This window comes from Typopeltis vanoorti, chromosome 13, assembly GCF_054136105.1.
Source record: "Typopeltis vanoorti isolate ZY-2024b chromosome 13, IOZ_Tvanoo_1.0, whole genome shotgun sequence".
In the NCBI taxonomy this organism is placed as follows: Eukaryota; Metazoa; Arthropoda; class Arachnida; order Uropygi; family Thelyphonidae; genus Typopeltis; species Typopeltis vanoorti.
In genome coordinates this window covers 89,225,093-89,246,924 of record NC_143561.1, presented here as the reverse complement: position 1 = coordinate 89,246,924, position 21,832 = coordinate 89,225,093, and the positions used below count along the sequence as shown (strand labels likewise).

Genomic DNA, 21,832 nt, shown 5'->3' with positions numbered 1-21,832 from the left:
AAGGCTTACTAAACAAAACTCCCATCACTTGGTTTGTCCCAGGATTTCTGCAGTTGAATTGCCAGCTTTCTGTCTGGACGTACACTATTGTGTGATGGTGGATAGTTTCTCAGCATTCAGCTAATGGGATTCAGATAACCTCATCAAGTTCAATGCTAGCAAATTCCAGTCCTGCCTTATTTCTCACAAAAATGAACCATTTTCTCCCATTATAACTTTTGACAACAATGAAATTTCCAGACAAGATGAGATTTCTCTTCTGGGAATCATGCTGACATCAAGCCTCTCCTGACATAAACACATAAACATCACAACCATTGCATCCTTAGCTTCTAAAAAACTAGGATTTCTCTTTCGCTTAAGGCATTACTTCACCTCTGAACAGCTGTTAACCTTATACAAATCACAAACCCATCCAGCTATTGGACTAGCATTTGGATTAGAGCTCCTTCAAAATGTTTGACTCAATACAGAAGATGACAATTAGATTGGTTAATAACCCACCTCTTACCAATTCACTCCTCCCACTTTTGCAAAGGCGTTTGGTTTCTGCAATATGTGTATTCTATAAATATTTCCATGGAAAATGTTCATCTGAAATAGCATAAATAATTCTCCCACTCAGTATCAAGCCCGTTGGATAACGTGCGGCTGCCGCCCAACATCCATTCACCGCACACCTTGAAACCCACAGAACAAGTTTATTTCCTCCTCCTTCATCCCCTGCTCTGCTATATTGTAGAACAGTCTTCTACCTTATATGTTTCTCAAGGAATACAATATACAGGCTTTTAAATCAAATATAAACAAGTTTCTCCGTTCCCAACCCACTATCCACACACGTTACCAATGTATTATATGTTGATTAACCAACCTCTTCTGTATAGGCTCAACATAAAAAATTTTTTTTTTTTTTTTTGTCTGTAAATTGCATTCGTTTTATGGCCCATTTGTCAGTGCAGGATGAAAACGCCTTGCTTCAACCGTACGAAATCAGCTAACACGTTTAACCACAAAAGTTCATATATTAAACTCCTCTCGTCATGACGAGTATCGAACTCGGGTCTTTTCTAATTGAAGGGCGCGTTGTCCATTCGTTCTAATTATGCTAGAAGTAGCCTAAGAATTTAATTAGTTTTTAATTAAATTTCAACAAGTTAAGTTAGTAATAACGTAATGCTTTAAATTAAATAATTTGATTAAGAAATCTCCTCTAAAATTAATATTTTTATGATTTGGAAAGTAGAAGAATCTTAAACAATCGGATAATTTTACGGACATCTTTCTTATTAAGTCTATGAATTTAGTCTGATTGATCAAGTGAGCTCGAAATGTAAGAAATAAAAAGGCAAAGTAAAGTGAAAAATGTACTGTCCATTTTAAGTATGGACAGAGAGAAACCATCACGATATTTATAATAAGAAAAAATAATTATTTTAGCATTCTATCAGAATTAATAAGCTTTTAATTCAAAACAATATACTATTCGTTATTCTATTTACGTACTTGGCAATCAAACGGGTAACTCTCATTCCTACATAATCTAAAACTAGGGCGATTATAAGTAGGCTTCCACCTTTTGAAAATGCTGCTAAAGTGAATGCAAGGTCAAACATATCGTCCTGAGCGGTGCATGTGTCAGCCTGAAAGGATTAAAAAAAAAATCATACATATATATATATAGCGCGCGCGCGCGCTCACACACACACACACACACACACACACACACACACACACACACACACACACACACACACACACACACACACACACACACACACACACAAGATGCTCGTAGCAGCGAGCTTTCTTTTTAAACATAGTGCGACTGTGTTTAAAAAAATACTTGATTGTTTTCAAAATAATATTGGCCATTGGCGTAGCAATTTAACTTGAACATATTCAGTTGTTTGGCCCAGATACTTATTATTTGTTATTATGCAGAGTTGGTGAAACGGGACTTCTGAAGTCCTAGTTTGCACCCGATGCCTCAAAAGTTAAAAATCATTTTTACTATCATATTAATAGGTCCCAGAATGAACCCTTCGATGATTTAGTAAATGATCGATGCAACTGTGGGATAATCCCCGTTTGTCGAAAGACTGGACTCGAGACTTTAACATTTATGGTGAATAGGACCCTTGTCCCTGTACTGGAAATAACTTTAGACATATTTTTACCACTTTTCAACTGTTTTATGGTAGCAGAGAAACTTCACTTTCATGAAGAGAGAGACCGTTATCATGTGGATAAATAAGCGGCGAGCAAAGGGAAACACCTGTAACAACAATGTAGGATACGGCAAGTCAGACTTTGCTCATCATGTCACACTTGGCACTGACAGTGTAAGAAAACTCTCTACGTGAGGATTCCATTTATTCATACTGATAATTTCTTGCTCTAGCCTTGCTACCGGCAAGAACAACTGGAACTGGGATTTGCCGGACTAGGAGACTTTTTTGTTACACTCCTAGAAGTGTGATGGTTTATAACTGAGGAATGGAATTCATTGAAATTGTCTGCTTATAGCGCTTAAAATCTGTGAATAAATTCAATGACTTGTGCATTTCGATTTGCTTCTTGAGGCCTTTGTAGCTCAGTGGAAGTGATGCTTGCATCCTCTGCGCTTGGTCGCTAGAAGTCAGACTTAAGTTCAAGTCTAGTCGCCGACTGGAGCAACTTTTTCTAAGCCTTTCTTCGACCGATTCCCGAGTTAGTCGATCTCTGGCAAGGGCAAGTGGGTTTTTTCCCTCCCGGAAACTCGGCTTTTTTTTTCATCCCGTAAACTCAAGAAAATCGAACGTAGTACCCACATTATTTCAGACAGTAACATATCTTCTTAGGGTTAGGTACCAAGAGATGGCAGCACTTGTTTGCCAGCGTCTTCATCGGTGGCTGCTATAATTAGTGATAGACATGGGCCAGCTCTCTCTGATTGGCTACTGGTGGAGACTGAACTGCCCACTCAAGCTAGATAGGATATATAGGCCTCGCCTACTCCCTATAAGGGAATAAGAGGCGTTAGCTGATTTATTTATTTTTTTCTTTACAGAATGTTACATTGTGTTACTATTAAGTTATTCATCTGTTTGAATGCATGATTGCTGTACTATATCGAGGATGGCTACTATTCCATTCATCCAATGAGACTGCGTGACCAGTGACCGGATACAGACTGTTGACGTGAGAGGTCGACGAAAAGTTATTACTACCTTTAGCATAGCGCAGTGGTTCTTAACCGGTGTTCCGCTGATGAAAGATGTCACATGACACTTCACTACGAAGTATGCCAATCCTGCTTCAAAAACTAAAGATTATTTCAAGAGATTGCTGGACATGCAAGTTAAAGAAGTAAAATATTTTGAAAAGACTTAAAATTTCCGATTAGGCACAACTTGCATCATATAAGGTAGCTGAATTAATTGGTGTAAAATTAAAACCACATGCTATAGCAGAGTCTCTTATTTTATCAGCATGTTGTGAAATAGTAAACATTATGTTTGGTGACGAAGCAAAAAGGAAATAATGAAAATTCCTCATTCGGACGATACAATAAAAAAAAATAAAATTAAAGATATGGCAGATAATATTGAGAAAACAATTACCAATAAACTTTCCAAACAACATTTTGCTTTACAAATTGACTAGTCCTCTGTTAGCGGTAAAGCTAATTAACCAGGATTCGTTCGTTTCATTAATGAAAACGAAATAGTGAATCAATTTCTATGCTGCAGAGAGCTTACCGAACTTACAACAGGACAAGATATGTTTGACACTATTACGTCATATTTAGAAAATGTTTAAATTTCATGGGAGCTGTTTGTAGGATTTTGTAGGGACGCTGCGACATCAGTGATAGGCTCTATAAAAGGATTTGTTACCCTTGCAAAGAAAATGAACCCAAATATTATATCTACGCACTGATTTTTTTTTTGTACAGAGGAATCCCTAGTTTCAAAAATATTACCAGCAACATTAAAACCTGTACTAGACCAAGTTGTAAATATGGTAAATTACATCAAGACCATTAAAAGTATGCCTTTTTTTTAAAAAAAAATCTTTGTATATATATATGGAAGCCAAGTGCGAATCTTTGCTTTTACATGCTGAAATAAGAAGGCTATCCGGAGGTAAAGTGATATTCCGAATTTTTGAAATTAAGAATGAATGATTGGCCTTTTTTCAAAATGAAGGTACAGATGCTTTTATAAAATGTCTTCAAATTACTTAAATAGCGTTAATACAAGTATCAAAGGAAAAATGAAAATATTTTGACATCTACTAACAAATTGTCAGCTTTTCAGAAAAAAGTATCTCATCAGAAAAAAAAATATAGTACATATGTTTCCTTCGCCCCATAATAAAAATGTCGACGGAATTATTTCCGTTATAACAGAACATTTAACAATATTGGAAGAAAATATTTCAAGTTATTACTTTCCTTCCATAAATACACACAATTATGACTGGATACGAAATCCATTTGGTATAGTTAATACATCGAGTTGTGAATTTTCGTTACAAGAAGAAGAACAATTAGTTAACTTGTCAACGGATCGTACTCTAAAAATGAAATAACTCTTGAGGAATTTGGGATTTTTGTCCAAGCCGAACAACCAGCTCTTCCACAAAGGCACTGAAAATTTTGCTACAGTTTTCAACATCATATTTGTGTGAGCCAATATAAAAACTAAAAAGTGTGAAAGACTTACTAAAATAGACAAAGAGATAAGGTAGCTATGTCACATATTAGACCTGATATTGCTGAAATCTGTAAACTCCAAAAAGCTGAAGTATCGCATTAAAATAAGTTCCATTTTTATTAAAGGCAAGTTTACGCATATTTTTATTGTTAGTTTTTTGACCCTAATGTTTTTGGCGTTCCCCAAATTTTTCTTATAATCAAAAGTGTTCCGTGACTTCGAAAAGATTAAGAACTACTGGCATAGCGGTTTCATGACTGACACACGCGCGCGCGCGCGCGCACGCACGCACACACACACACACACACACACACACACACACACACACACAAATCTTACTGGGCTCAAACTCATTTGTCGCATTGTAAGCAGCATTATCGTGAAGTAATTGTTGAGCTACTGCAGTGCTAGCATTTAAATTAACCCAGGCGGACACAAATCTTCCCCGCATCCAATTTCTGATACTAGCGCTAAATAGCATAAATACGTGTAAGTTTCATAATACTTTGTAGTGATCACTGAAAAAAGGACAAAGGTATCAAAGAATGTATTGAATTTTTTATGTTACTCCCACACATACCCAAAAGTTATAAATCTGTTGTGCATTATAATGCAAGGCCGACGGAAGCGAGCATGCGGGTGCCGCTACGAAGGGGCGTCGCCGCCGGGGCCCGGTTCATAAGTTAATTTTTAAGAAACAAAAGTTTCATCATAAAAACAAAAAATTCTTAGAATGATCAATATTAAAATAAATAAGGCCGAATATACAGAATAAAAATTTTAAAAAAATTGTATATTGCCGCCTCTTTGATCAGCTGGCTGTTTACAATTTTGCAGTGAGAGCAGGCTTGCGGAATATTGTGTCTACTGCAGTCTATCTAAAGTGAAACGGTGAACGGTTTTTATGCGCAGACACGAATTTTTCGTACAAAACATTTGTTGCTAGTTAACCAGTCATATGGTACTCATATCTCAGTAGGCTACTGACAGCAGCGCAGTACGGACTATTATTTCGTCTCTGTGCCGTGTTGTGTAATAATATCTTGTGGGTATAAAATAGAAATGGAATCAAAAATTTAAAAAAAACTTATCCGGTGCACAAAATCGTAAGCGTCATGCTGCGAAAGAAGCAGATATTATTAATAAATTTGTTAAAATATTAAAATATTCTGATGCAGATTGTAACCAACTCGATACATCAGAAATCAGAGTTGAAGAACCGTGCACATCATCCAGTTTGCATGAAAGTACTATTGCAACTATTGAACAAGATAACAAGACGCATGATTTAAGTGAAAAACAGTTAGGAGAAAATTTAGTTGTAGTTGACCATGAAACTAACACAGTATTAGTCTCTGTAAATTTAGAAGATCCAGGTGAATGGGGAAATATTGATGAAAAATTACGAGTTGTTTTAATTGAAATGGGGCCTGTTCAAAAGAAAAATATAATATATCCCAGAGATACATATGGTCGTAAATTTGGCGACACGTATTATAATAGAAAAATGGAAAACGGGGAGCTCGTGCCAAGAACACGGCTCATTTATTCCAAAACTTTAAATTCTGTTTTTTGCTTTTCTTGCAAACTTTTTGCACCTCCTGAATCAAGTAGTCTTGTAGAAGGTTATAACGATTGGAGAAATGTAAGTACAACTTTGCATAGACATGAGACTAGTTTAACTCACATGAAAAATTTCGGAAGGAACTTGATAATACAGTAGTATCTCGCTAATCCGAACTAATAAAAACCGTGATCGTTCGGATTAGCGAATATCACCAGAGACAACAATAACTAGCGTTTAAGACAAAAATAACCAGATTCTAATGGTACATCAATCAATTTAATTCTATATATATATATATATATATATATATATATATATATATATATATATATATATATATATATATATATATATATATATATATATATATATATATATATATATATATATATATATATATATATATATATATATATATATATATATATAATATATATATATATATAATATATATATAATATATATATATATGTATTGCTGAGGATTTTGATTTAATAAAATTGCATAGTTCAGTACATAACTTAATTTGCGTAAAAAATATCACTTTCTTGTACACAAGACAAAAACGTTTTACAAAATAACACACAAAAACCTTTTTTTTATTTCTCTGTAAAAAAAAAGTCACTGATTTTCTTTGGCTTCTTGGAAGCTAAACTTTTTTCGAATGCTTCTTCTCGTAGCTGCTTCAGCAATAAAATTTTGTGGAATGGCGCATCATTCCGCTTAGCCCATTCTCTACACATATTAAACTGTCAACTGCCTCTCCATGTTTGACTTTTTTTTTTCTTCGAGTTCCATATCGTCATTATCGTCTTCTGATTCATTCGGTATCGTCATATTTATAATTTCAACAGCTGATTTGATTTCGAATTCACTTTCGGTTCTACCTGTAATCCATTCCGTAGCATCTGTTTGTTTAAATTTCAACATCTGGATTTCTATTTTTAACTAAATTATGCACGTTTTGGATTTCCTCTTTTTGTATATCACCGTAGTTATCTTGGTAAATTCTAGAAGGCCACAGTTTTTTCCATGACGCTCGAACTGCTTCAGGCTCGGGGCTTCCCAAGCAGCAGCAAGTGAGAATGCTACATCATTCAAATTTATATTTTTTATTGAGTGGTAACATCATAAGTTTGGTAAATTACATTTAAAACAGGTCTTTACGATATTTTAATTTAATGGATTGTGTTATGTTCTGATCCTTTGATTGCAACAATGGAGTACAGTTTGGAGGCAAATTAATAGTACACAAAATAATAATACGTAATAAATAAAACTTTTTTTTATTTCAAACTGCAGTTCGGATTACTGGACGGTTCGGACTAAAGAGGTTCGGATTAGCGAGATACCACTGTAATTTAAAAAACAAAACTACTATTGATTGCCAGACTCAAAGCATGTATGAAAGGGAAAAGAAACATTGGACGAGTGATCATGTGATAAATTATATGAAATGAATAACGGCAATTTTTTAAAATTAGTTGAACTGTTTGCGAAGTTTGATCCCGTTATGGAAAATCATGTTGAAAGGGCCCTACAACAAAACAATAAAGTACACAATTTGAGTAAAGACATCAAAATGAAATATTGGAAACTTTAAGTAACGCAATCAGGGACACAATTTTATTATCAATTCGAAAATCTAAATATTATTCCATAATTTTAGACTGCACACCTGATGCATGTAAATCAGAACAAATGACCATTATTGTTCGCTTTGTTTCCCGTGACAATGGAATTATCAAGATCAGGGAAAACGTTTTAGGTTTTGCAAATATATCAGATTCCACAGGACGTGGTTTATGTGCAACAATAATGGAACAACTGGAAAAATGGAACATTCCCATTGAAGACATGCGAGGTCAAGGGTATGACAATGGGACAAATATGAAAGGGAAAAAATATGGTCTCCAAAATTTGCTTTTGAACAAAAAATCCTCGAGCTTTTTACGTGCCATGTGTTGCTCATACTCTAAATTTAATCATTAGCGATGCAGCCAAAGTGAATGCAGATACAATTAGTTTCTTTGCAATTATTCAAGAAATATACAATTTCTTTTCATTCTCTTACAAACGTTGGGCAATCCTTTTAAAGTTCGTAAAAAAATTAACATTGAAACAGCCATTAGAAACGCGATGGGAAAGTAAAATTAATGCAACTCGTCCTCTACGATATCAGTTAGGAGAAATTTACGATGCACTTTTTGAAATTTTAAATAATGAAAATTTTAATAAAGAAACTCAGCCCGAAGCACAAACATTATGTGTTAAAATAACTACAGATTTATTTGCTCTCTTATAACTTGGTATGATTTACTTAACAGAATAAACCCTGTGAGTAAAATGCTTCAAGACAAAAATATGAACATTACACTTGCTTTAGAATCTACCGAAAACTTAAAACTGTTCTTACAAGACTATGAATATTTTTCGATCAGATACAAATTTTAAAGATGTTCTGAAAACGGCAAAAGAACTGAGTGAAGAGGTGGATGGAGAACAAGAATTTAAAACTGGTACGGAAGTTCGACGACGAAAGAAGACATGACAATTTGACTACGAGCATCATGACGAAACGCCACAATCGCCAGTAGATACATTTAGAGTGAACGTGTTTTATACACTTCTAGACGTTGCAATGTGTTCGTTAAAAGAACGTTTTGAACAACGAAGATTTATGAAAAAATAGTGACGATTTAGAGATTCTCTTGAAAGACGGCAACAATAAAGACGTAAACGAAATAGAACTATATGACGAGTTATGTGCTTTCCGGGATATTTTTCGGAAGGATAATTTAAATATTCAAAACCATTTCGATATTATTAATTTTATAGTGTCCAATAATTTATCTTTCCCTAACTTTTCAATTGCTTTAATAATACTAATTAACCTTACCTGTTAGTGTAGCGAGCGGTTAACGTTCCTTTTCCAAGTTGAAATTGGTTAAAACCTACTTAAGAACAAGTATGCCACAAAGAAGGCTTGATAGTTTGGCGTTAATAGCTATTGAAAATGATATATGTGCGGAATTAGAAGTTAAGACCATTATTTCAATTTTATGAATATGAAATCTAAAACCCTAAAATTTTAATTTAAAAAATGTCAAGTATATTTATGTAATTTAATTTATTTTCTGTTATTCTATAAAGATGTTATTTTTTGAATACTTATATTAAATGTTCTAATTATTTCTGAATTCTTTTCTTATTTTCTCATCTATTTTGAGTTTTATTTTTCCTAAAAGATAGCTCCACTTATAAAAATTATTAAAAAATTTTTACAAGTTACTAAGAATTTAGTAACTTGTAAAATACAAGAATTTTTTAAACTTTAGTTCAAATAAATTTTAACTTTAATTAAAATTCATTTTAATTTTGTTAGCGATTTGGGTCGGTGAGAAGGCTATAATCCTTGTATCATTATATTCAACGATTAAAGTGAAGTGGCTTTATCAAAATTTGCTTTAACTTTTTAGAATTTTTTTGAATATTCGGGTTTTTAACGATTATCCTGCCTAATCAATACCCCGGTTCGTTACATTTAGCGAACCAACGTGTGGCTGTTCTGTCAAAATTTATTTAAGAAATTTCAAATCATTTAAATTTTTATTATCGTAAAAGAACCACACAAATCCGGATCGTTACAGGGGCGCTTAGATAGAAATTGCATGCGGGCGGCAAAGACCATAGCGCCGGTTCTGTGCATTAGTATACTAAGTGGAGTAAGCGTTAGATTATCTGGAAACTCTAGAGACCGCTTATCAAACTAAGTGGTGAATGATATGGTAAAACAATCACCTCGTTCGCTAGGTTTGATAACAGATAAATCCCTTTCCATTCAGCATTCAAATAGTCAACAGACCGTTTGAATGCTGTAAAAGAAATAATCTGCGTGTACGTATGGTGGGGTCAAAACATAACTTTTCACATGGTACCGTCAACTTTTTCTAATCTGTCAGTAGGATTACTAACACTGTCCACAAATGCTGTCATTGAAATGCCTTCGGTAGGTGCATTTGGACCGACAGATTCTTGATGGGTTTGCACAATGAAGTTTTAGTTTACTTGTTAGCTAAGTATCCATGGTAGCGAGATATAACTGATAAACAAAAGGAATCTATTATAGCCTTTTTATACAAATTAGTGTTCCAATAACTTATGCTATCTGGATATAAACTGTGTCGTGACGTGTTCTCTTCATGTTGTGTTCGAATCCGCCATCTTGTTACAAGTCACTTTCATAAAATAAAGGAAAACTAATTGCAAATTAATCACTGATCTAAGGGTAGAGAAATTTCTATTATACTGCGCCACTCTATCCTTAGATAAGTCTATATGAATTAGTAGGATCAATTCAAAATTAGTTAGCAGTCTTTTCATTCATTCTGGCCGAGGTATTTTATTTTCCACTTGGGATTCCCGCAAGATTCGAATTTTTGTGAACGGTGCAGTAAAAAGAATTTCAGGCAAATACAACAGTTAGGTTAACAAATAAAGCATTTAATATAGGTCATACAACACTTACATAAATTTTACTTCTAATTTTAAACATAGAAATAAGTCAAACATTAAGTCAAGTCAATTACATCAGCAAAATCTTCCAAGTCTTCACATGCACCTTCTGGGTTACAAAGTTTCTACACTTAAATAAATATAATAGAACATCCAATCTAATTAGTTTTCACACATTTTTCAGTCATGCTATAAGTTCAAAATATTACAGGATCTAATAGCTGAAAATAATCTTTCAAACAATTCCTATCTCCAACTCTCAATCACGAAGGGTTTCCACAGTTAAAGTTAACAATTCACTATGATAGACCTTACTGGAAATGGTTCCTAGAACATCTATTATGTTGTGAGTAAACTTCTGGAATTCACTTATCACACTTAAAGAATAAAAACACATTTACAAAACTTATCCGCAGTTATACTTAAAGCACTATCAATTACGCTTCAGAATTCTTGACATCAATTAGGGCACTTCAACTATCGTTATTACCACTCATAAATTAATTAAAACACTGTGAGGTTCTCTTTAGGGCAAATCGGAAATAAGCTGCAATACTAGATCAGCTGGGTTTATTCAGAATTCTTCCTTGAATGTTCAGCTTTTTACTCTATCCGATTGTAGCTTTAAATTTCCTTCTATTACTACTGCTGATTTCAATTTCAGCTAACTATAAAATTCGTTACGTTCTTGCTCACTTATAAAAATTATCCACTTAACTCCTACCCTAAGAACCTTTTATTTACTTCTACTTCTCTAGTTTATCCCCTTGCTACTTTTTACTTCCAAAATTCCGTTTCGACTCTCCTACTACGTATATATTTTCTCCTCTTATTTTGCCCACGCTCCCTTCACACGCGCTCGTTTATTTCACGCGTCTCTATGACAACCGATAAACGTAAACATTCTCGCGAATGTTACATTAGGCTATACAACTACATTCAGTTATTACATAACGTTAAACTTTCACAAAAAAGAATAAATAGAATATTTGCATTTCAATAAGTGCGTAGTTAAATTACAAATACAAGTTCTTATAATATTGACATAACAATAAATAAAATAACTTAATAATATTTAATACAGAACCTCTTTATCATTAACACTTTCTTTTGATTAAATAATTAAAAATTTGATGTAATTAAGGCAGTTATATGATATCAATTATAATTTATGTTATTTACATTAAATAATATTTACAAATATAGCTCCTGTGACGGAAAATCATGTTGGATTCTGAATCAAATAACATTTATTCTAATTTCTACATAATCAGAATCCAACAACTGATAACGATATTTAATTCGATCAATTTCAGAGATTTGGTTATTTCGCATCCTGTTGTAATTATCTGAACCTGGATCAAGCTGCGTATGGTTGGTTTGCTAAAATTTACAAAATAGTAATTTTGATACTTAATCGCGGAGAACTAAAATACACAAAAGAAGATTAATATTTTTAACAAATTAATAATGTCATTAAAGCAATTAATTATTTTTATTAAAATAGCGCATTTGCTTTACTTGTTAACTGCTTTGCTTTAATTTTGAATTTTAATTTAGTTTTCGTTATTTGTTTGCTTTAGACAAAGCAAACAATTAAGGCATCTTTAAATTCATTTACAACAAAGAGAAAAAAAAAAAACCCGTTCAACTACTTGTGTGCTTTATGTTTCAGTTTATTTATCAGCTAAGTGATTAAGTATAGCTTTTGTGCATGTTTAAGCTTTTCTGTGATAATTCCTTTCACGGAAGTCGAGAAACTTATAGCATATTTAGTACTGCGGCTGATCTAAGAATTAAGTGATTTTATATCCCTGCTTTAGAAACTAAATTCATCTGGGGACCATTTCAGTTCTCCAATAAGTAGGGTGGTGATCTCAATATCGGAAGATGAAAAACTTGCCCTCTACTAGCATTCCGGAATTTGAACAGGAGCTTCTTGATTGCAAATTGGAAATGCCATCCATATAGCCTCTCAAATGCTTAATCTAATTATATTTAGTGACAGTAGTTGGGTGAATCTTCCCGCCTTTCCACCGACTTGAAAAAAAGTACCACGAGAACGAAGTTCGGAATTAACTTATCCTTGACCGAATCTGTTATACGAATAATCTTACCCGAATGCGATTGTCATTAAAATCTTCTTGTTTTGAATAACAACGTATTGTTATTTTGTCCAGTTTGAATTTTAGTTCGGTAGAGTTGAGGAATTGTTCTTTTTTGGTGCGAACCCTACCCACGAAAGGCTGTAAACTTATATGTTTAGTACTATGGCTCCAATGCCACATCAAACTTCCAGTAAGCAGAGTGGTGGTCTCACATCAGAAGACGAAACCATATCCATGTGCTCGATGTCGGTTTATATTGGTGAGAAGAAAACCAAAGAACCCGAGATGAAACTAACGCAACCATACTCCGAGATCGACTAATTCAGTATTCTAGTTATATACAGGGACATGCCAAGGGTATTTGCCGCTCGGGTGCAAACTTTTATCAGCCACCACTAATACTGCATTGTATAATCCAAATTAGATATTAGCTACATAAAATGTCGCCTTATCAATGTTGCCGCCCGGGTGCGGTGCACCCCTTGCACCCTCGAGTTGGCGCGGCCCTAGTTATATAAATCAATAAGCGAACAGCAGGTGAACCATATATTAACTAATCACCACGACGCCAAACTGACATGTGTAACACGAGATGTTCCACATACAAGTTAACTTACATATATTCACCCTGACAGTGTATCTTCATCCTCTCATTCGGTTTCACACATCCTTTTCTGTATTTTTATTTTTATTATTTTTTTGAATTATATACACTGGTGTTCAAAATCCAAGGACGAACACTGTTTCTGAAGATCGCAACCACAAATTCAGACGAATCAGCTTGTGGCAATGTATAACCGACAATGTCGAGTAGAAAGCGGGAACACGTTCAAATTTTCGAATCGCGCGCAAAGGGGTCACGTGGTAACACTCAACAGGATAAAAGACTGCGCTAAGCGAATTGTGTTTAAACTAAACTTTTTGTGCAGGAATAAAGTTGCAAACTTGGATATCATATAATGTCTCAAACACATCATCTAGAATCTAGATGATTTCATGCGGGAAAGAATTATTGAAAAGCTTGAAGAAAGCCTCAGAATTAGTGATATTGTTAGAGAGTTTGGAATCACATATCCAGGCTCCAGGCAGCATTTCAAATCAATGGAATGTGTTCCATACGAGGTCGCCATAAGTAGTGTTCCATAAGGCCACTTCTTATGGAATATGTTCCATAAGAAGTCGCCCTCACTCTACCACGGAGCATGAAGACAGATTTTTAGTTATAACAGCAAAATGTAATTTACGCGCCACGGCAGATCAGACTACGCAAGTCTGATCCATTCAGACTTGCGTAGTCTACGATAAGTTGTGGATTTATCCACAACTTATCGTAGAGCACGTTTTAGTGATCCATAAAAATTGAAGAAGACACCAATGGGTTCATGCACTCTCTACAGATGAGAGTCGTTTTGGTCTTTCCTCCCATTCTAGATCTTGATCTGGCGTGAAAGTAGTACTCCTTACCATCGCGAGAATGTTCTTGAAAGGGATGCCATATGTCGGTGCAGGGATGATTGTATGGGGAGGGATTATGCTTAATGGACGCACCGAGCTAGAAGTGCTGGAAAAGGGGACTGTGACTCGTGAACGATAAATAGCAACGAAGTTCTTGAACGTCATGTTCGATTTTTCCATGGTGTTGTAGTCGAAGATTTCATTTTCATGGATGACAATGCCACACCACATCGTACACGAGCAGTGGAGATACTTCTGGAGACCAAGGATATTAATCGAATCGAGCGGCCAGCACGCTCCCCAGATCTCAGCCCCATAGAACACGTTTGAGACGCTAATATGGGGACGCATTTCTGCTTCAAATTCACCTCCAGAAAACAAGGCCTTATCGCACATATTCCATACTGAAATGTCTCTCTGCATGATTTTCTGTAAGCACTGTTCATTCCTTAATTTTCGTAAATTTGTAACTTTTGCCAAAAAAAAAAAAAAAAAAGTATTGCAATTTAAAGTTGTACGAAATACATTTTAAAATACATTTTTTGTATAATATAATTTATTAGTATGCTGGCAATAAATCTGTGTCCACATTTGGCTGTAGTCGTGAAAATTTTGCATATACAGGTAGAAATGTAGTTCGTCCTTAGCTTTTGGACACCAGTGTATTTATGAAGAAATATATGGTATTATCGTTATGTTCAACAGTACTAAATTAGATCATCATTATGCATACATTTTAATCACCTTCTCTCGCAGCGATAACAATTACATAAATCTTTCCTTATACAAGGTACATAAATTCACAGTTTTGAAACCCATTGCTGAAGACAGTTCAACATATATTAAACCTTAATAGTAAAATAGAGCTTCCGTAGCTCGGTCAGTATAGACGAAGCCCTTTGGATGGAAACACCTGGGTTCGATTCTGTCAGTGACGTGAGGAATCTTTATCTGGTCTCTTTCGACTAAAGGTGAGTTGGCCAGTCTCATACGGAGGTAGAGGGTTCCTCCCCTATTGGAAACTCCGGCTTTTCGTCCCCAAGAACAGGCAAACCGGTCCCGTGAACACACACGCATTACACTCAGAAATACTGCCCTTAGAGGGATGCAGCAAGGAGTAGCGACTGGACTGTATTAATTAGTTGTAATCCTCCTCGGTAGGGGGATAACCAGCAGGGAACGGTGAGTAGAAAAGAGCAGTAACTAGTCTTTTTAGCGCCCTTGCAAAATTCGCAACTAAGCGCCGCTTTTATAGTGTGACAATTTCGATAACATAAAATATCCTGCCATTCGTACCTTTCTAACACCTGCGCTCTTGGCAGCTGTCCCAGTGCCGAAGCGTTCGTACGCCTCTCTGGATAACATCAACAAATTACAGGTAATCAACTGATTCGCACAACTATCAGGATACCATCCGTTAGTCTTCCCTGATTTTCTTAATATCCATTTTAAAATCTCAGTTAATAGAACTGAGAGCCGTCATTTCTTACTGAAGCCTTACATAAGGCGGCCATAACATTCTTTATCTTATGCTTTAATTACGCTTATAGTGTGCTGCAATTTATCAATATAATTGCCGAACTTTGATTTCTTTTTAATCAAAATACTCAAAATATCTTTGTGCCAAATCGCACCTACCAATAGTTGCATTTTTCACATTCGATGTTTATCACCATTATATATATATACATATATATATATATATATATATGGTAAAGATATCCATTTATTTTAAACCTGGTTTTTACTCCATTAAATAATGCGGTAAAAACCAGGTTTAAAATAAATTGGAATCTTTAACATATATTATACCCAAGGTGTGTGTGTGTGTGTGTGTGTGTGTGTGTGTGTGTGTGTGTGTGTGTGTGTGTGTGTGTGTGTGTGTGTGTGTGCGTGCGTGCGTGCGTGTGAAAGAATGATCATTAACTCGGTTAACATACATTTTAAAAAGAATTGAATGACTAGAACCGAGATTTAAGTAAAAAGGTTTTAATATAAAAACACGACTAGTTTTTCGGCTTGTAACAGCTTTCGTCAGGTGACATTATAAAAGAAAGAAAAAAGAAAAAACACTAAAACACTGAAGCTTAAATAAACTATGAACATCACAGAGAGTCTCTATACATAATTGACATTAAATCGTTGTAGTTGTATTTAAATCTGTTCTTTCGTTTGTTGTATTGTTGGGAAAGTACGTGCTAGTAGCATCTCGTGAACGCCAGTACATGATTACAGCTGAATGACTATCTGGGAGGTTGTAGCTCAAGTTATTATTTAGATGAACAGGATTGAAGATGATTTCCCTAGATTCCAGGATTTTTCTCTCTAGTTCATCATTGCAACGGCAGATGTTAGTAGATTTTTCCCAGCAGACTTTGTGACTTTGGTTTTCATCATTAGAATTAGCCGAGAAAAGGATATGACTTGATAATGCACTCGCTCGCTGTCTCTTGTAAGTAATGTCTCTCATGTGTTCTTCCATACGCATTTCGACAGATTTGTCTGTCTGCCTGAAATAAGGAATATCGCAGTCACATAATATTTTATATACACCAGGGTATTTGAGTTGATGATGACAAGGTTTTGGGTGGCTAATTAAGGAACGGATCTTTGGAAGTGGAGTGAACAAGGTTCTGATATTGTATTTTCTTAGAACTTTTGCTAATTTGTGTGAAACTGTACTTATGTAAGGAATAGATATATTTCCTTTGAATCTACTTGTTTCTTCTGAATGATGTCTAGGAGGATTAAGAAGGAATCTTTCAATGATTCTCTTGGAATATCCATTAACTTTGAAAGAAGTTTTGAGATGGTTTATTTTTGTAAGAATTTCATTTGGGTTATCCAGAAGAGAACGGGCTCTATGTCCCAAGGTGGAAATTATTCCAAGCTTATGAGGAGGGAAGTGATGGGACTGACTATGCAGATATCTGTTGGTATGTGTGGGCTTTCTATATATCGATATTTTGAGTTTACCAGTAGAGCGGGTCAGTTTAACATCAAGAAATGGCAGGGAATTATCCGTTTCAAGCTCGGCAGTAAACTTAATACTATGATGTCGGCTATTGAGATGTTCTAGGAAAACCATAAGTCGTGTCCATGGCTTCAAATAATGAAGACATCATCTACATAGCGTTTCCAAACTTCAGGTGTTAAAAGAAAGGAAGAGATAGGCTTGGTTTCAAAATCCTCTAAGTAAATGTTTCCAAGTACAGGGGATAAAGGATTACCCATAGCCAGTCCATGATTTTGCTTGTATATAGTATCTTGAGATCTGAAGTAACCGTACTTGATGCAATGTGTAAGCAAGGCTAACATTTCTTTTGGATAACTGGTCCTTAAGTAATGTTAGGACTTCATCTGTTGAGACATTAGAGAACAGAGAAGTTCTGTTCAAGCTAGCCATGATTTCATCTTCATTAACTTATATCCTTGATGTATGTAACAAAATCTGTAGTGTTCTTGATAAAGGATGGTGACTTGCCTGAAAAACGTTTGAGGTATTTGGCAAGATATTTTGAAAGGTTGTACGTCGGAAAATTGATACCTTCTACAATGGGGCGTAGTGAGGTGTTCTCTTTATGGATTTTAGGAACACCATATATACGAGGAATTAACGGATGGAGAGAGCGTAGAGATAAGCGAACGTTTCGGGATAATTCAGTGGTTGTTTTTAATAAGTTATTTGTACGATTTTGATCTCGAGTATTGAGTAGGTATCATCTTATAGTAATTCCAGCATTTTATTCTGGTAATCTTCAGTGTTGAGGATGGCTGTTGCATTGCCTTTATCCGCAGGAAGGATAATTATATCTCTGTTGTTTCTTAAACTTTTAATAGCTTTGCATTCTGTTAAAGTAATGTTATCTGAAGGTGGTTTTGCGTTATTGATAATAAAGATTGATTCAATACGTAGAAGTTTTGCATCTTGTGGAGAGAGAGAAAAGAGGTAGCTTTTTCTATTTTTGTAAGTAGTGTCTCCTTTGGTATAAATTTTGGGGAAGGAATAAAGTTTATACCTTTACTAAGGATGTTTGTTTCTTCATCTGAAAGTATATAAGAAGATTTGTTGATAACGACTTTGTCACTTTGTCAATATTGATGTGTGGTTTTGAGAAGTTCCTATTTCTATATACGAGATGCTACTAGCACGTACTTTCCCAACAATACAACAAACGAAAGAACAGATTTAAATACAACCACAACGATTTAATGTCAAATTATGTATAGAGACTCTCTATGATGGTCATAGTTTATTTAAGCTTCAGTGTTTTAGTGTTTTTTCTTTTTTCTTTCTTTTATAATATCACCTGAGGAAGGCTGTTATAAGCCGAAACTAGTCGTGTATTATCTTGAAATTTAAAGTAACCGGACCTAATGCAATGTGTAACATTACTCAAGGACAAGTTATCCAAAAAATTGTTAGCCTTGCTTACACATTGCATCAGGTCTGGTTACTTCAAATTTCAAGATAATATATACAAACAAAATCATGGACTGGCTATGGGTAATCCTTTATCCCCTGTACTCGCAAATATTTACTTAGAGGATTTTGAAACCAAGGCTATCTCTTCCTTTATTTTAACACCTAAAGTTTGGAAACGTTATGTGGATGATGTCTTCATTATTTGCAGCCAGGGACATGAATCCCTTATGGTTTTCCTCGAACATCTCAATAGCCGACATCAAAGTATTAAGTTTACTGCTGAGCTTGAAACGGATAATTCCTTGCCTTTTCTTGATGCCAAACTGACTCGCTCTTCTGGTAAACTAAAAATATCGATATATAGAAAGCCAAACATACCAACAGATATCTGCACAGTCAGTCCCATCATTTCCCTCCTCATAAGCTTGGAATAATTTCCACCTTGGGACATAGAGCCCGTTCTCTTCTTGATGACCCAAATGAACTGCTTACAGAAATAAACCATCTGAAAACTTCTTTCGAAGTTAATGGATATTCCAAGAAAATCATTGACAAATTCCTTCTTAATCCTCCTAGACATCACTCAGAAGAAACAAATAGATTCAAAGGCAATATATCTATTCCTTACATAAGTACTGTTTCACACAAATTAGCAAAAGTTCTAAGAAAATACAATATCAGAACCTTGTTCACTCCACTTCCAAAGATCCGTTCCTTAATTAGCCACCCAAAACCTTGTCATCATCAACTCAAATACCCTGGTGTATATAAAATATTATGTGACTGCGATATTCCTTATTTCAGGCAGACAGACAAATCTGTCGAAATGCGTATGGAAGAACACATGAGAGACATTACTTACAAGAGACAGCGAGCGAGTGCATTATCAAGTCATATCCTTTTCTCGGCTAATCCTAATGATGATAACCAAAGTCACAAAGTTTGCTGGGAAAAATCTACTAACACCTTCCGTTGCAGTGACGAAATAGAGAGAAAAATTGCGGAATCTAGAGAAATCATCTTCAATCCTGTTCATCTAAATAACAACTTAAGCTTCAATCTCCCAGATAGTCATTCAGCTGTAATCATGTACTGGCGTTCACGTGATGCAGCAAACACGCACTCTCTCAACAATGCAACAAAAGAAAGAACAGCTTCAAATACAACTACAACGTTTTCATGCTAATTATGTATAAAGCCTGTCTGTGTTGTTCATAGTCTTTTAACCCTCAATGTTTAGTGTTTTTATAATGTCACCTGAAGAAGGCTGTTACAAGCCGAAACTAGTGGTGTGTTTATATTAAAACATTTTTACTTAAATCTTGGTTCCAGTCATTTAATTCTTCATAAAATTATATATATATATATATATATATATATATATATATATATATATATATATATATATATATATATATATATATATATATATATATGATTAGTACTATTAACTCGGGGTTGGGATATGGTTCATTTTTCAAATTAACTGACTTAAAACCCGAGAATTATAACACAATGACATTTATTTGAAAAAATGCAACGTTTCGTCAAGAATGACTTCATCAGGCGATAAGAACATAGAAAGATATTAAAAGACACTGAAATTAACATTGACACACTCTAAAGCTATACAATTATAAAACCATAATATTCGACTGTAAATTACAGTTATTATGAGCTTGAATTACAGTTCTATATTGAACTATATATATATATATATATATATATATATATATATAAAACAATGATGAACCTCGTATAACAGTAACAGTTATTCCATTTTGACGACTTTCAAATAATACTTGCAAGTCATCTTGACACTGTCTCGTTTTATTCTCTTAATCACATTTTAAATCACAAATAATGATCACCGAAAAATATATCATTTTAAAGTAAATTATGTTTTACATTATACTTTTTTGTTATTATTTTTCTTTTTTTCCACATTTCATTTAATAATTTTTAAAATAAGACGCTTACCTGAGAGCTGTTGCTAAGAGCATTCAAGCTATCTTTAATTGCACTTCCCGATGCATATAAGACATCCGGAAAGTGTGTATGTCCCATTACTTGCGAATGATAAGCACGTTTTAATGTACTATTTCCTGACGGATGTGTATTATTTAAACATCTGTCTAAGAATACTCTGTCTACTTTTAGTACGTATACTAAATCTGCCCACCCATAAATTACTCCACTGAAGAGAAGCATTTCCAGCAGACCTGAAGCAAATATAACTCTCCGCTTTGCAGCGCTAAAATTCAACGCTGTTGCCATGCTTCTGGGACCCTCTCTCTCTCTCTCTCTCTCTTGAAAAATACTCTGAGAAATATTCTCGTATTATCTCCGGGACAAACGCATCTTAAGTATTTATCATTTGTTTACTGACTGATAAGGAATATCCTCAGCTTTGCCTTTCTTCCACAGGTGTTAAATAAATTCCACTTCTTTTGTAATTAATTTCCAGGCAGGCATGCACACGAACACATAAGCGTAGCACGTGCGACTTTTGAATTCAGTGATGTAATATCCTGATGTCATACTTCTCATGTATGCGTTTCAAAGGGAACTGTCTTTCATTTTAGTTGTGCAATCACATTGCAATAATATCTCGCTCTTCTGGAATACATATATTAAATATATCATGGTCCGAAAAGTAAAGTAACACACTTATCTAACAGCTGGAGTTGCATTCTGTAACGCAAACCTGCTTATGATCGAGAGCTACGTGTATAATGCTTCTTAAAATTACCATTGATGGCGTTGTTAGCCACTGTTAACAGGTGACGTGTTAAACTATAGTGTTAGAGAGTGCATGCAAAAAATTGACACTGCAGCGAGTGAAATTCGTCGAAAGTTCATGTCTCTTAATGGCGATAAGGAAGTTACAGGTTATTTTCGGTGTAATAAATTTCAAAAGTCGTGGACATTTGTGATGAAATAAACAGCAGGTGTGTGTGCCGTTTTTGGCAGACAGGCGCGACGAACTTCGAAAATCAAAGAAGGTTGGTTTGGCTAAGTTCATTGTGCAGAGGTTCATTTTGTTCAGAGGTTCTAA

General features: G+C 34.7%; 1 protein-coding gene across 3 annotated transcripts in view; it reads right to left on the bottom strand.

Annotated features, from left to right (window-relative positions):
* The window catches only part of LOC150100347 (equilibrative nucleobase transporter 1-like), a 101,821-nt gene extending 80,392 nt beyond the window's left edge, over positions 1–21,429 (bottom strand). The window contains exons 1-2 of one of the 3 annotated variants that reach the window (XM_090403045.1): positions 20,755–21,429; positions 1,507–1,643 (exon numbers count right to left, since the gene is read on the bottom strand). In XM_090403045.1, the coding sequence (XP_090259171.1) occupies positions 1,507–1,643; positions 20,755–21,051 (434 nt within the window). In that variant the 5' untranslated portion in view covers positions 21,052–21,429. The remainder of the gene's footprint in view (positions 1–1,506; positions 1,644–20,754) is intronic. The other 2 variants (XM_090403044.1, XM_090403046.1) reach the window with 2 other exon arrangements.
* Positions 21,430–21,832: the final 403 nt, after the last annotated feature.